Raw genomic sequence first — 15,990 nt, 5'->3', positions numbered from 1 at the left:
ATACTTGTATATATACCAAGAAGTCAGTGTAAAGGAATTGTAGACCTAAAAGGATTGTTTAAAGGAATATTTAAACGATTATTTTCATTATTTAATAATCTGTTATCAGTCAGAACCCTGGCAAACTTAATTTCATCAGTTTTTTTAGTGGAAGTCACAAATAAAGGAGCTCTTGGTTTTTCCTGGTGTTACCGAGTCCAAAGCTGCTGTTTCAACACAGAACGTTCACATGGATCCACAAACCTCTCAGCACTCAAACACCCACAGACAGGAGGCCGGCTGGACCGAGGCTCGGCAGCATCCTCAGACCCACGAGTCGGGGAGTCGCTGAACTTCTTGGTCCGGTTTGAAGGCCTCCGTGTGGTCCAGTAGAAGTCCACATAGTCGGTGTTGGCTTTGAACCGCAGCGACTGGCCTCCATCAGGTGGACCGGCTCGTCCTCGTAGGGCTCCTCCTGTAGCCTTGAGGGGACCACAGGAACATTCAGTAGCTGTTGGAGTTCTTCCTGTCAGGCTCGTGGTAGAACGGCTCTGAAGAATCTTGTACTTGTCTTATCTGGAACAATCTAACAGCCTAAACTGTTAACAGCGGTGTAAAGAAGCAATCACACAGGCATAGATTAGGACTCAAACTAGATTTATTTTAGAAAACAAATCAGCTTAGAGGCATTTGTTCACACTTGGCTGAATAGGAGGCCGTCCAATCAGGTTCGAGGTCTTCACTCTGTAGGTTGTTTGTTTGGTGAGACTCTTGGACCTCCATCAGCTGATGTGGATGTTTGATGGTCTTCTTCTCTAGTGCCAGATGATTCATCCATGAATTCAGCAGCTACAGACTGAAATGAAGCTCATGCTGCCGTTATTGAATTCCTGTTCCAGATCAAATGTTCAGAGCTCACCTTGAATGCAGCCGTCTGCTGTCTGATAGTTTTTCTCATTGTAATCTTCAATAAAGTCTTTTTCCTCATGTCAGGATGTGGTGAGACTCTTTCTCAGTCTCTGCAGACGTCCCTCATTGTGCATCTCCAGAGAAGAAACTGAAAAACTGGTCACTGCTTCAGCATCAAATGCTCTCCAGCATTGAGAGTGTTTTAGGAATTAATTCATTGTGTTGTGAACTTTGAAGGAGCAGAAACTTTACAGCTGCCAAAGATATGAGCTCCAATTCTGGATGTTTTAGGAAATGAAGTTAATCAAATGAGCACTTGATTTTTGCTGATAACTCTCATTAAATTACTGAAGAAATCCAACATAAAAACCTGTAAACTCTCAGGCAGCTTTTGTTAAAGTTTGTCTATAATTCTATTATGTTCTGGAACCAGGACTCTGCAGAAGTTCCTTCAATCAGATACTTGTGTGTTTCTATTTAAGGCCTCAGGTTTGAACATACAGCAGAGGATTAGAAAGGAGTGATTTTAATATTTAAATCAGTCCAGTAAATGTTTGGAGTGAAAATGATTAAAATTTTGATTTAGATAGATTTGTGTCAAAAAATATTGTAGAGTCTCACTTAAATATATCCAAATGACTTCAGTGTATTTACATTTTATAGAATATTTGATTTCTTAATCTCATTACTGTAGGGTCTGACCCTAAATATTATAATAATGATGTAAATTTAAATAATAATATTGTAGTGCAGAGTCATAAACTTTAATCAGCTAAACTTACATAATAAATATCACTGTACAATCTTAACCTGAACATTTATATTATTGAGGTAAATTTACATAAATCATGATATTCTAGAGTCTTAACTGGAATATTTCTAACATTAATCTTTTTGTATTGTGCTGATAAACAACAATAACCCGACTTTCAGATAATATTTATTGTCTGTGATTGTGAAACTAAATTCCTCCACATTGTGGAAATTTACCTGCCGCAGCTATAGGAATAAATAAAAATAAAATCTGTTCATTTCCACATTATGCACATTTATTTATTCTTAATATCTCAGACTGAATGGTAGCTGGCAGTAAAAACAAACTCATCTGCTGGACTGAATTTCCCAAAATGGAAAAATGGACAGAATTTAACACTCATGTATCCATGGCAACGCTAACGTTTCTGCTTCTTACCAAAGTTCACAACACAAGTAAAGATTTTAATGTAAAACTTCAGGAATGACTGCTAACCATAAGTATTCTGATCAATACTTCATGATCAATATCAAGACAGATGTTACAATTCCAGCTGTTACATTAGACTGCAGTTATTCACAGAGAAATTAAAACATCACATTCCTCATGAAAACTAGATGGGACTTTTATTAAATAAAGTGTTGGTGAATAAACAGTGTAAAAAGTGCAAAGCAGCTCCATTAAATCAGGAGATGTGAGACTTCCACAGCATGGATCACCATCTGCTGTGTTGATTCATAGCTGAATGTCAGAATGAACTGCGATAGAAAAGCTGGTTTGAGCTGCAACATTACGGTCTGACAATCCAACACCATCACAGTTTTCATCTGGTTGTTTTGCTCCAACATGCTGTGAAGTTCAGTTTTTACCTGAATCAATACAGAGATTCTATTTCCAACCAAGACTGGAATAAAAATTAGAATGTTATGAGGTTATTAATGCAACTAAATCCTTTCAGATGGAAGGATTTACTTCTAAGTTCTAATTCAAGTTTCAGTTGGAGCACATTGCATTCACAAAGAAAAACAGTGATACCTTCATAGCAACATTTAATAAACCTAAAGCTTCCCTGTTGGCTCATTGGTGGAGTTTGTTACTGAGCATCTGAACCTTAAATCCAGTGAGACGACCATCTTCAGTCGAGGCCAGTCAGAGAACTTCAAGACCTTCCATCAGCTGGACCAGATGTGGCATCATCTCCCTCTGAACATCTGGATGACAGGAGAAAAGACAGAAATCAAACACAGATCACAGAAATACAATTTATTCACTTTCATCATTTTATAAAAGTAGCATAAACTTTATTAAAACTTGACAACATCAGTAATGAAAGTAAATGTTTTTATCTCGTATTGAAGCTAAATTTAAAGTCAATTTTAATGACAGTTTATCCTGAGAGGAGTGAGAATGGAGCTTTTCTTTCCTTTTTAGAATATTCCCTCAAAATATTCTGTTTATTATTGGCTTTAGAAGCATTTTTCTTTAAGTATTTATTTTTACATACCTCAGACTGATGCACTTTGCTGGTTTGCAGATGATTTCATGTACAATGACAATAAAGATCTTCTATTATAACATATTTTGCTAAAAGAATAACTGCAAACCTTCTCAACCATCTCTCAGTCTGCAAAATTCCAACTGCGACAAAGAATTATCTGATGTAGTTATTATTATAATGTTTACTGAACCAGCCCTGGAATGAATAAAAATCTGTATATGGATATGATTTTCTCTGATGGGACCACTAAAACTGCATACAATAAAGTAAATGTCTTCTGCACTGCACACATACTACACTTTTGTATAACTCTGGATGTCAGAGTAAAGGCAGACAGATCCACCAATCAGCCACAACATTCTGACCACTGACAGCTGAAGAGAACAACATCCATCATCTTGTTCTAATGCAACGTTCTGCTGGGAAACCTTGACGTTCATGTGGATGTTTGACATGTACCACCACCTAAACACTGCAGGACAAACAACCCCCTAGTCTCCATGGCAACAGCAGTCCTTGATGCCAGCTGCCACCCTCAGCAGAACAAATTAAAACTTCTCATGAGTGGTCCAAGGAACACGACAGAGCTAAGCTGTTCACCTGGGTTCCACACTCTCCACATCCAGATCTGATTGAGCATCTGTGGGATGGTCCAGGATCAGCCTGGTCTAGGTAGGACCCACCCTGCAACCCACAGGATCCACAGAATCCACAGGATCCCCAGAGGTTCTGATGAACCACTGGATCAGAGGAGTTTTAGCAGCATAAAGGGACCAACACAGTATTAGTCAGGTGGTCATAAGGTTATACTGTTATATTGTCATGCTGATTATATGATCAGTAAATGTTACCATCAATTATAACGTCCACATTGATCAGGAAAAAAACAACTATCAGTTCATTCAGAAACTGTGGGGTTAAACCTAAAAACATAGACCTCAACAGCAGTTTGTTTCAAAGCAGAACACCAGCTGGTTTTCACTAAAGAAGCTTTAAGAGCAACAATTAAATGACAGTTTTGTTCTCATTAAGTTCACAGAGTCAGGGTCAGCCAAAATAATGTATACACACATCAGGAAAAGAAAAACATCCGATAACTCTGTGTCCTGTTGCACGATGTTTTCCCAACAGATGGCGCTACAATCATGAATGGAGCATCAACAAGTGACGTCTACAACACAACAGAAATGTCTGGAAGCCAGTGGCCTCCACTTTGAGCACCTCTTGTAATTGTAGAGGCCAAAGATAACTTTTATTAATCTCGTGATGTCTGAATTAATTTGGTATTGAAATATTTATGCTACTTTTTCCTTTTCCTAATGTGTGTAAACATTATTTTGGCTGACTCTGTATAATGGGTTTCTAACAGGTCACCAGGCAACATCTTTTTATAATAATAACAAACATACCTGCATTCTACAGGAGTGATTTTCCTCATGTGCAGGTAAAGATGTGTGAGGAGCTTAGAGATGACAGGAGCAGGAGTCATCCTCACTAATTCAGCTTCCACCTAGAAACAGAAAGACCACAAACAAATACACTGATATACTCTCAAACGTTCAACCTCACAGCCTCAAAATATCTGTTTAGGAAGTGTTGTGTTTCTAAATTCTGCTGAAAGCATTGACAGACATTCTCTTACAAGGTTGTGTAAAAAGCAGCCTGTCCTCTGAGCTACTGGGAAATCTTCCTGAACAAAGTTTCTACGTGTAAATCAGCTCAACAAAAACTAAAGCCTCAGTCAGAGATAACAGGTATCGCAAATTATAAACAACTTTCTTTGTTAACTCAGACTTTCTGCTTCAACCTCACATAAAAAGGGGAGTTTAACTCATCAGGTGACTGAAAATGAACGGCTTGTGCAGTTCTAGATCCAAAAGTAGGATGTTTCAACTCATGTTTTACTACAAATACATGCAATAATAAATAAATACAATGGCTGGTTGTTAGTTTATTCACTATTAATGTCACTTTATATACTGGCTTGAACTTGAGCAGTGGAAGAGAGAAGGAATTTATTGAAACTACGGAGATTCAGAGAGGTAATGTTGCGCAATGTTAAGTTAAGCGTTGTTTAATTCAAACCAGCTGAATGTTAAACTTCAGTGCAGCTCAACAGGTTTCAGTTAACCTTATAGTAAAATAACTTTTTTAAAAGCTAAAATACACAGCAGAGAAATACAGGTTGAGAAGTTCATCCTAACGACGGACAGCTGTGGCAGCAACCAACAGGTGTTCAGCGGTAAGTTAGCCACCTGTGCTAATTAGCCCGCTAGCTAACTTAGCCGCTTAGCTAGCTAACGCGTCCGGACCAACTGCTCAAACACTACAAAACACAACTCTTCACAAGTCGCCGACTTAACGTACAACAAAACAACGCTACAGGTTAGAAGTATTTATCTTCTTACCGTGTTTTACTCCAAAAACAAGGTCAACAGCAGCCACAGATGCTACAAGAGGTGCCGACCACTATGGTCTGACCAATCACTGCTCTCTGGCTCTCAGTCAGTCTGACCAATCACTGCTCTCTGGCCCCGCCCTCTGAGAATCTTGTTGTCGATTGGCTCCACTTGCTGATGACCACTTCCGGTCTCAGAAAATGAAAAAACGGACCTTTATTCGTTTCTGTCTCTTACTGATTTTATTTTTTGTTATTCTAAATATAAAATGAAAATCAAAACATTTTTAAAATTTCGTATATCCCTTTTTGATCATGAAAAGGAAAAACGCCTTGTATTTCAATTTTATTTTTTGTATTTTAAAACGAAAATCAAATAACCACTGGTTTTTTGTTTTTCAATACCCGTTTCAGAACGGAAAATCCAATGGCCAAAATATACACGAACCTTCTAGCCGCTGTAATTGAATTCCTTGTAAAATAATGTTATCACGGTTTCCCAAATGTCTCCAGTAAAAATTTAAAGGTCAACACTTTGTCTTTATTTGAAGTGTTTCACTCGCCAAATAGCTGCACAGTGAAGACACAAGGCTTAGTGATGTGATAGGATGTACATATAAACAAACTTCACTCCACTTCTCAGTTGTCTCGTGACAGCATTTAATAAAGAGCAAAACTTTTACTCTGATGCCACTGAGATAAATCTACAGTCCTGATTTAGAGCTCTATGAAGTTTTTGCATAATAAGCATGGGGGGAAAAGAGGACAAATGTTTTCCAGGAGTGCAGTAGCCTGAATACCTCAACAAGTATTGATCTTGTGAACTAATCTCTAAGATCTCCAGATAGCTTTGTGACATATTTTCATTGGCTCACAAAGCACCGCAGTGCCTCCGCCTTGTTAGAAGCAAATGTTTTAAGGCACTGAAGATAAGTCGGACCCAAGAATCTTGGAAAAACTTTTGAGTTATTCTCGGTTGTGTTATCTTTACGTGGTTAGAAAGTAATTTCCTGTCAGATTTGTCTTTTTTTTAAACGTCTTTATCTCAACTTTCGTAAAGGTTGAGCTGACATTTCTGGCATCAGATGATGGAAGACGATTTCTACTTTCTCCTGCTTGTCTTTTTATTTGTTTATAACTCATCAGGCTAAATGTGAGTTGATTTGAATCCGTTTACAGCTTCCCAACTTCATTCCTTTAACTGCCTTTACAGTAAATAAGTTCTCTAATGAACCAGCACCTGATCCTGCTTTAACAGCGCATGAGTGGTTTTATTGTCAATTCCACGGAATATTTTACCCGTCCTGGGAAATTAATCATCCGCTGTGCAGCTCCTAACACTGCAAAAGTTTAAGTTCTGTATTATAAACCCCGAGCCTGCCTACAGCTAACAAACGATATTACCGGTGGCCATGATGTGCTGCCTCCACCTCTGCATCCCCATTTATCATCCTATCATTTCGGATGAGCACCACACCTTCATAAGAGGAAGCTAATCAGCCCAATCATCCGTTTAATAGCAGTCGTTTTTGCTTACTTGCGATGCATTTGAATCGACTTTCTAATTCTGAGTGAATATTTAGCTTTGTGTCACTTCAGCAAGAAGTGTTCCTATTTTATCTCCCCTGCTGGGTGTCTTTTGCACCCCCCTTTTCCTCTTAATATCAACACCAATATGTGATGAGAACTTTATCTCAGGCCTGTTCTCACATTTTTGGAGAGGGGGCAACTATTTCTGCAGTTCAAGCAAAACAAAAAAGAGCACAACCTCCTCCTAACCCCTATTGTCAGCCTTTCGCCACAAACTGCATCTTGGCATCAGTGTTTTAAAGCTGCAGGAAAAAAAAAACACACTGATGATAGCAGAAATATATTCTCAATGTGAAGTTAAAGTTTTCTGCCAGACTTTCCAGAGCTTCCCAACAGACCTCTGAATGGCAGCTGCTGTTAATGCAAGTGAGAGCTTTTGGATCAATAAAGTCAAGCCTCTGCTCTCTGTGACCTTCCTCACGCTGCGTTTCTGGAGATGACTGAGAACAGCAGCGCGGCAAACGATAACAGAATAATGGAGGTCGGTGGGGCAGAGAAATCCCTTCAAAAAACACAGAAAATCAGCCGCAGGGCCTCTCATTGGAAGATCAAGTGTTGTTTGACTCGGCCAACATGAATATCGACACACCATGATGTGAGGAAGCCTTGAAACTGAACAAAAATTCAACTCAAAGTGACCGAATTTTACAAGAAACAAGCTTGAATGATCGACAAAGACTTCTATTGGGTGAATCTATCTTTCTCCTTTGGTGAACACATTGGTTGAGGCCAAACTCCTGTTATATACAGTACAATGTGCATTATTCCAGTCTTAAGACATTTTTAAAGATTGGGAAACACGAGTATGTCTTTTGTTTGCACTTGTAAGCCTGATTTACATGATTATCTTCCAAGAAAAGCAATATTAAGTCAAGATTATGGCATGCAAAGTGTACCAAAATGTCAACTTATCATCTCATAATGCTGTTTCGCCATAAATAATACCTTGCAGATCGATATATAGACCTATTCTTCTTGCATAAATGAGCTTCTGTACAAATGAATAGTGGAGACAAGTAGATTAGGCTGCAGAGGTAGTTTAAGAGGTTTCTATAGATAGCTAAGATATCTAACAGGAAGCTTGATATTATACACAGAAAGGTCTAATCTCAAGGAGTTCCACTCCATAAAACAGTAGTGTTACATTGTCTACAGTTCTGCAAGAGCTAGCAAAAAGTTAGAAAGTGATGCAAGCGTCATTTGGGGCTATATTTTCAGATGAGGCATTTTCAGAGAGGTGTGGAGTTGACATTTTGTTGGTAGATGGAGTCTAGTCAACAGAACCCAGCATTTTGGATGTTGACGGATCCTGGGAGTCTTGATATCTTTCCTCTAATTAGTGAACCCCTCAACTTTATAGGTATGCAAAAATGTATATCTATATCCAGCTGACTAAGTACCTTTTATTGCTTTAAGTCTATGTAAACTCACATCATAAAAAGGTAACACCAAAACACCGAAAATCTATTTATTTGAGTGAGTTTGTCCATGTTATGTCTGTATAGTTGTGAGTAATCTCAATGTCCACCAAATAAAATTCAAAAACAGCTTTCTAGAGCTTTTTATTAGAACATTCAAAATGAAAAAAAAAAATCTTTCCATAAAATCCAAGGACAAAAAACCCACAAACAAACTTTTAAAAGTGAGATGCATAGATAAAGAAGCAGAGCTGAGGCTGGAGAAGTCATTACACATTTGAGTGGATGGAGGAGGTTGGAGTTGGAAAGTAGAAAAGCAATACGCCAAAGCAACAGGTCTGAAGCAAAAAAAGGCATGGAAAGCCGAGGGTGTTCCAGCATCGTTTCTGAGTATGCTCCTACAGCAGGAGGCTATGTTTGGATGTACGTACATGTACTCACTCATTGGGTCCATAAACTTCACCAGTGTCCCATATCTGGTCCAGTTAGAACTGGTTTCTCGCTGCAAGAACGCATGGGACTGTGTATTCATGTCCATCTGCATGCATGTGTGTGTTAGTGTGTTTATTTCTTGCGGTAGTCGTCTGCGTAAGCTCTGTGATCATCCTGCTCGGAGAACTGGTCTCCATAGCGCCTCAGTATGTCCTGGAGGCTGGGCATCCCCTGTGGGAGTGGCTGGTAGGACATGTGAGGCTCCTCCTGGCCGCTCTGGTAGGGTTCCGTGTCGTACTGCTCCTGTTCCTGCTGCTCGCTATCTGCAGCTCCCTGGCTGTGCTCCTCGCCGTGATGCTCAGGCTGGGTGTCGGCGTGGGTCTGCTCGGGCTCGAAGCGGCGCAGGCGGCAGTCGCGGTCGTACTCGGGGTCGCAGTGTGGGTTGGAGGGCTCCAGGACTCCGTTGCGGGTTCCGTCGGCGTTCAGGTGGGGCTCGTACGCCTCGGCGGGGTAGGGGATGCGGCGGTGGACTCCAGAGCGAGGCTCGGTGGGCTTCACGGGGAAGCATTCGCGGTCGTAGCCAATGAAGCAGTCGTAGCCTTCCTTGGTTTTACCTGGGGGTCCCAGAGGGTGGCGCTCCTCCTGGGGAGGCTCCTCAAAACTGGGATTGGAGAACGGGAACTGCTGCCTGGGGGTGGGAGGGCCACGGCGATGCATGGCAGCCGCCGCCTCACGGATAGCAGAGAAGGGATCGTTGGGGTTGGAGTCAGGAGCAGCCTCCATGCGTGGAGCATAAGGGTCACTAGCCTGAGCTTGGGCCATGTATCTGCGCAGCATGGCAAATGGGTCGCTAGCAGGAGGAGAAGCCGGGGCGCTAGCCTGGCGGTACACAGCATAATGATCATTGACTCTGTTAGCATTAGTATAAGCATCCCTAAACATGGAATAGGGGTCGCTGTTCTGCTCAGCAGCAGGAGGAGCAACACGAAGAGCAGCGGCCTCTTCTTTTTCTTCGGTTTTGTACGCCTCTGGGGGAGTAGCAAACCTGGTGGCGGTAAGAGGGTTGCAGCCTTCTTCAAAAAGAGGGTTACAGGATCCGGGGCCTGCAGGGGCAGGAGGGTTAGGAGCACGGGGAGCCTGGAGGGAAAGGTCACAGTAAAAACACCATCATGTGCTATGATAATCAAGGAAAAAGAAAAGTCAGAAAGCAGCTAAAATCTGCTGAAAGAGATCAGTATGATAATGAAGGCATACCACAAGGGAGGCAGCATAGGCACAGAAGGGATCCCGAGGATCACAGTTGGGGTACTGCAGGTAGAGACCAGAAGGGGCTTTCTGCACCAATTTAGGTTTGCAGGTGGGGTCTTTCTTGGGGTCACAGCCGAGGTGGGCATATGAAGGGAGAGGCCCAGCGGAGGGTGCATAGCCGTGGGCAGCTCTCAGATGGTACTGCAGACACTCCACATCATCAGCAGAGCAGATACGCAGCAGCTCGGCCTTCTGCTCCTGAAGCATTAGGACCAGAAGCAGATATTTTAGCAACACAGAAACTTATGTAGATGTTTTTTTTTAGCCTGATACAACATCTTTTAGCTTGTTCTGATTGGATATGTTCAGAATTTTTGGAGAAAATTGCAGAAAACCAGGTGAAAATTAGTGTAGCAGTGGTTTTAGGCCCTTTATAAAAACGACCATCGGGCTAACAAAGTCACACTTTTTCAAATGATTTATACAGGATAGTGGCTTTCAGGTATATCACAGTTGAACTGTTAACTAAAACCTTACCAATTTTGAATAAGTCTGTCTCTGAAGTACAATAAACGTATATAATAATTTTGCTTTCATTTGTTGTGAATAGGAAATAATGTGTAAATAATTTGCAGAATTAAGTTTTTGAGGTAAAAGTACAATCATCATGCATCATATCCCTCTAAGGTCAGTTGATGCTGCACTAAATAAAGTAAATCAGGGTAATAAATTTTAAACAAACACTGTCTGATAGCATACCTTGGAGAGGAAAGACACTGCAGATGGAGCGAAGTACATATACCCTGACTGGGGCTCTTTAGCTGGAGCAGCAGAGCGAACGTACAGAGGGGCAGGAACCTTGGCTGGTGCCGGGGCGGGAGTGGCAGCTGGGAGCACCAGGGGCAGGTAGGGGCTCTTGCCCTGGACCAGAGCAATGTACAGGCAGTAGGTGTCTTTGGTGGGGTCGCAGGTTTTTACTGGTGCAGGTTTAGGGGGCTCTGGTTTGGGCCTGGTGGTGTGGGAAGCCACACAGTTGGGGTCGTCGGAGTCGGCGCAGGACTTGTAGATCTCCCCCAGGTGGCGCAAGTAGGCCTTGTAGGAGCGACGCCCCTCGGCACGGTTCTTGTTCTGGAGGTAGGCCAGGTAGATGCGATCCATCTCCTGGACCTGAGGGAATGAGCAGTTTATTGGTGAGTTGATACAAGAGTCTCCTTGGTACCACCTGCCGTCGATTGTCTTCATGAGCTTGAATTTTATGTTCAATAAAACTCACTCCAATGCTAAGTTTTAGCAGCAGAAAATCATCCATAGGAACTTTTAAATAGCATGTTGCAATTGATTGATAGGAACATACTATGAACAAGGATTTGTAGTGTGGAGAAACGCTGCAGGAGTCCACTGACAAGTGTTACGAACTTTAAACTTAGTGCAAGCCGGAAACACAGCTTTGACATACGGTATTTTCTTTTTTTACTTCCACATACAGCTTTTGATGTCATGTTTGCAGTCATGCTTCAACTTCAACTCGACTATTTGTCACCTTTTAGCTCGATTTTGGTCTCCTCCACCTACTTTAGCTGCACCACTATGTTTACCAGCTAGTTGCTGGTAACTTTATCTGATGCTCAACCCTGGGCAGGTAAGACTTAGAAAAGCTTTGTACTAGAAAACAGCTGCATGTTGTGAGCAAAATCAACACGGAGAGGAGTGGGATGAACCAAAACAGAAGGGGGAGGCTGTAAAAAAAACAACAAAAAAACAGTGAGCTGAAAGATGCTAAAATGCTACACTAGGCTGAGGTTTACTGCAAAGTCAACCTGTGGTGAATATAAAATACGAAATATAGCAGCTTTAAAACTTACCAGAGCATCTTTGAAAGTGTTAAACCAACACTAAATTGTATCTTGTTTCCACTTAAATGGTGGACTTTCATCAGCTCAGTGAGTAAAGGTAGAAAACAAAAGTTACCAGAAGTTTAGTTTATGCGTGTTTGGTTTCACTTACTGCCTCCTGGTTGCCGTTGTCAGTGAAGAACTTGTACCAGCTCCAGAAGTCGGAGTGCTGCTTGTACCAGCTGATGTTCCTGCGGTTGCGGATCAGCCTCCTGTGTAACGCTGCATCAGCCGACCTCTCCTGGATACTTTCCCCTGCTGAGGGCAGGAGAGAGAAAAAGGAAGGCAACTCTGATGAAAGGGTTTCCACGCTCACTCGGACATCAAAGTCAAGGATTTTCCAGTGACTTTTAAAGTTTCTAACAAGACATCCAAGGACTTGAAGCTGTTTTAATTTGGAGGTCAGATGTCATTAATCCCTCACTTCTTTTTTTTGTTTTTTTTGCTGCTATATCACAACAGAGATCAATCACAGGGTTATTTAAGTGTTGATGCTACTTTGAAGCGAGGTGATAAATCTGGGTATTACTCTTCAATCAAAAAGCGCCTCCAAGGCCTCATTTTTCAGCAACTTTCAAGGTCTTTCACCCCTGCTAACCTGAAAACAGACACCTGTGCAAACTATAAAGTTTAAGAATTACATATTTACCATCTCCTTTGGACTTTTTCACAATTGGCCCGGCAGACAGGAACGCTACAAAAGAACAGAGAAAGGCAAAAACAGATGGAACTCTAGATGCAGAAGTTGCTGAAGTCAGGCTGTTTTCCATTCTGATTAATTTAATAAACAAGCGATAATGTGACATTAAACCTCAAACACTTAGAGGCTGATATTCATTAAACAGGCGAAGGGTAATTGGCTCCGCCTGAAGCGCCGGCAACTGCAGCTCTTTGTAGATTTTTACAGGGGGGAGCCTGTAACATCAAACCCCACGCTGCGTTTTCAAAGAGCTGTGCGCGCACATGTGTACGTGTGCGCAATGTTTGACCCCATACAGCTGAGGGAACAGCAGATTCAGCTCCACGTTTCTTTCATCTCCGCAGGGAAAAAGGCATTAATCCCTTACAGGAGGGAGGGGAAGAAGATAAAAAAGAGGAGGATGACAGGTTTAAAAAGATCCAGGGGGGGATAATTCAGGGCTACGTGGCGCGTGTCGGAAGTAGAAAAACATCCCGATTTAAAAAAAAAAAAAAAAGAGTTTTGATATCTTTGATGGAGTAATCAAGAAGGAGGATGTGCGGTGTAGCATGTAAGGTCAGAGACGAAGGGGATGAGTTAACGGAAGAAAGGAGGAGTGAAGGTGACTCCAGGTGATGGGGTGATGAAGAGGAGGAGGAGGAAGGTTGGCTAAATGATGCTGCCTCGGTGTATCCGCTGTATTGTTTTTTACGAGCCAGTAAAAAACCGGCTGGCACATCTGGAAACAGCAGCGCTTTAAGAGGGGCAGAGGAGGAGGTGATGCTGACAGGTACTAATTTTTTTACTGGACCTGCACCGATGAAAGAAAACTCCTCCTCCTCCTCCTCTTCCTCCCTGCTGCTGTTTTCCCCTTTTTAACCGTCGGACGGGGGCGACTTTAAAAGCCATTTTTAAAAGCAAAGCAGAGCCTTGCCCCTCTTGTGTAAACACGCCAATGACTTCGGGGTAGCCAAACTGGAAACAGGTGGGCAGAGGAGCGACTTGAAACATCACTCATGACAGAGGAACATCTCTGATATACGAGACGCTCGGCTGAGTTGTGGCGACGTGTCCGTGAACCCGTCAAGGGCAGCAGCTGGAACAAACCTTGAGCTGCAGATTGTGAAGCTATAACTCAAGCACAGTTTATTTAGAGGAGACTTACCTCTGAGGATTGTAATGGAGACCAAGAAAAGGTGCTGATCACAGAATCAGCTGGATTTTCTCAAAGAAAATCCAGATTTTAAGGGTCCTTGGTGTCCATAATCTCCTCAATGCGGCTTTAAAAATCAACATTCTGTGCATTTGAATGGCTTCATCAAACATCCTGATGACCTTTAACCTTAAGCCGTGTTAAATTACACCGTATTTGTGCTTTTAATGTTACTTTTTCTGAGGTGTATCCAGCTAAATGAGGCGTTTTATCGGAACTCTTATATAAGCTCTCCATTCAGGGCACACAAAAGTGCATGTTTTATGAAACTGTACACTCTAAATTATGACCATTTTTAAATAGAGAGGAAAAAGGAAAATGAGTGCCATGTCACCCTTAATATTGAAGTCATAATAGCTGACATTTTTCATCAATGCATCCCCCTAACAATCAGGATTTGAGTGACTCATACCTTTCAATGGCCGTAGTCCAACTTATTACCCAATCATTTGGTATTCTAACCTGAAAAGCCTGAATTTTCTACATTATTCTTTAGAATAACCAACCGTTTGATTAAAAACACATGTATTCAAGTCATTGTAAATGAAGTTTGAGGTATGAAGCAAGTCTAGGAGCGTGAGATCTCAACATTCACCTGAATCAGCAGCTCTTTCACACTTTAATTAGAGGAGCTTTAGTTCTGCGGTGTCGTGTGGAACATTTTATAAGTGTGTTCATCATTCAGAGCATACGTTTAAGGAGTTTTGCTATAAGGAGGAGCTCAGAAAAGTGGTCTGTAATTGCTGTAATTTGATGGATTAAGACCAGTTTGCTTAAGAGTGGTTGTATTAAGTAATTATAGAGGGGCATATCCACAAAATAGAAGAGTTGTGTGGCGATTTAGTGCTTTTGTGTATTTAATTCAATTAGAAAGTGAATGTTTTTAGGTGTTGGACTGCTGGTTGGACTCTCTTGTGGGCTTTTTTTGCGCTTTTCTGTCATCTTATGTCCTAAAAGACTGATTATTATCAATACATGTAATATTTATTTAGATTATATTAACTTTATACACTTTGCTGATGAAAATTGCATGCTTTTCTTAAGTATTATTTTTATTAGGGCATATTTGCATTGCTATAATGCTACTTTTACTAAGTATAGATACTTTTATTTAGCCATGGCACCATGAATATTACCTCTTTAACCCTCCATAGCAACATAAATCTGCCATACTGACCTTGGTTTTATGATACTACACGTTATCCCTGCTGTACTCACCAGGCAGCAGCATCACAGCCAGCAGAGCAGTTATCCACACACCAGAGAAGCTGCTTCTCCTCCTTTCAGCCATGACTGGATCTCCTCAAATCCTGCTGATAGCAAAGACAGAGATGGTCCAAATGAGGATTTACATCTCCAAACAACGCACTACTCACAAAATTTGACTACTGTGTTCATTTTTCATTCCATGTGCACATATTCTGTCATTGTTATGACAAAATAGAGCTCAGGTTCAACCAGTCAGGGTAGTAAAATGACCATTTTTATCCACTATTTAAGCTATTTTCACTAATTTCTCATAGTGGTTTGTTTTTGCACTTCCAAAAATGCAGCTAAGACATTTCCTCTCCAACCCCTACCTGTGCTGGTGTTTACCTGGAGAGCTAATGACCCCTGCTTTGGTGTCTTTAGACAAACAAGCTACCCCTGAAGCTACCGGTTTGCCATCATAAAACAGAACCAGGTGTTTCACAGCTCTCTAACTTGACTCCAACCTGAACTTGAAACCTCGGAAAGCACCTAAAAATGTCCCAAAATCAACCCTCACTGCTTCAGTCTCTTACCTGTGGTTGGTTTTTTATCTGCAGATCCAGAGGTGGACTCCAAAGAAGCGACTGCGATCACTCTGGTCCACCAGGTGTGTGTCTGTTTGTGTGTAAATGTGTGATGATAGCGAGTCCTCGTGCACCCAGTTACCTGCAGCCCTTCCTACAGACTGCCCTGACAGAAGGATCCTGCAAGGTTTTAAACCAAGCCGTC

At 41.5% G+C, this 15,990-nt stretch overlaps 1 protein-coding gene and 1 long non-coding RNA gene across 4 annotated transcripts; both read right to left on the bottom strand.

Moving 5' to 3' along the window:
* Window positions 1-224: 224 nt before the first annotated feature.
* LOC129347976 (uncharacterized) lies at window positions 225-5,630 on the bottom strand. The gene is made up of 3 exons (XR_008600349.1): window positions 5,549-5,630; window positions 4,550-4,650; window positions 225-2,853 (listed from the first exon to the last, which is right to left on the bottom strand). It is a non-coding gene; the product is annotated as an uncharacterized LOC129347976 (long non-coding RNA).
* A 3,043-nt stretch (window positions 5,631-8,673) lies between these two features.
* Window positions 8,674-15,990, bottom strand: and1 (actinodin1). 3 transcript variants are annotated; one of them, XM_035951131.2, is made up of 7 exons: window positions 15,795-15,990; window positions 15,229-15,323; window positions 12,768-12,812; window positions 12,231-12,373; window positions 10,986-11,393; window positions 10,233-10,484; window positions 8,674-10,115 (listed from the first exon to the last, which is right to left on the bottom strand). In XM_035951131.2, the coding sequence occupies exons 2-7, from the start codon at window positions 15,299-15,301 to the stop codon at window positions 9,111-9,113; spliced, it is 1,926 nt and encodes a 641-aa protein (XP_035807024.2). In that variant the 5' UTR covers window positions 15,302-15,323; window positions 15,795-15,990; the 3' UTR covers window positions 8,674-9,110. The 3 variants fall into 3 exon arrangements, with proteins under 3 accessions (XP_035807024.2, XP_023132204.2, XP_023132213.2); XM_023276436.3 differs by having other exon boundaries at window positions 12,231-12,376; window positions 15,795-15,988; XM_023276445.3 differs by having other exon boundaries at window positions 12,231-12,376; window positions 15,229-15,320; window positions 15,795-15,988.

The sequence above is a fragment of the Amphiprion ocellaris genome, chromosome 22 (genome assembly GCF_022539595.1).
Source record: "Amphiprion ocellaris isolate individual 3 ecotype Okinawa chromosome 22, ASM2253959v1, whole genome shotgun sequence".
Classification (NCBI taxonomy): domain Eukaryota; kingdom Metazoa; phylum Chordata; class Actinopteri; family Pomacentridae; genus Amphiprion; species Amphiprion ocellaris.
The sequence above is the reverse complement of the archived record's forward strand: the minus strand, read 5'-3'. Positions and strand labels throughout refer to the sequence as shown.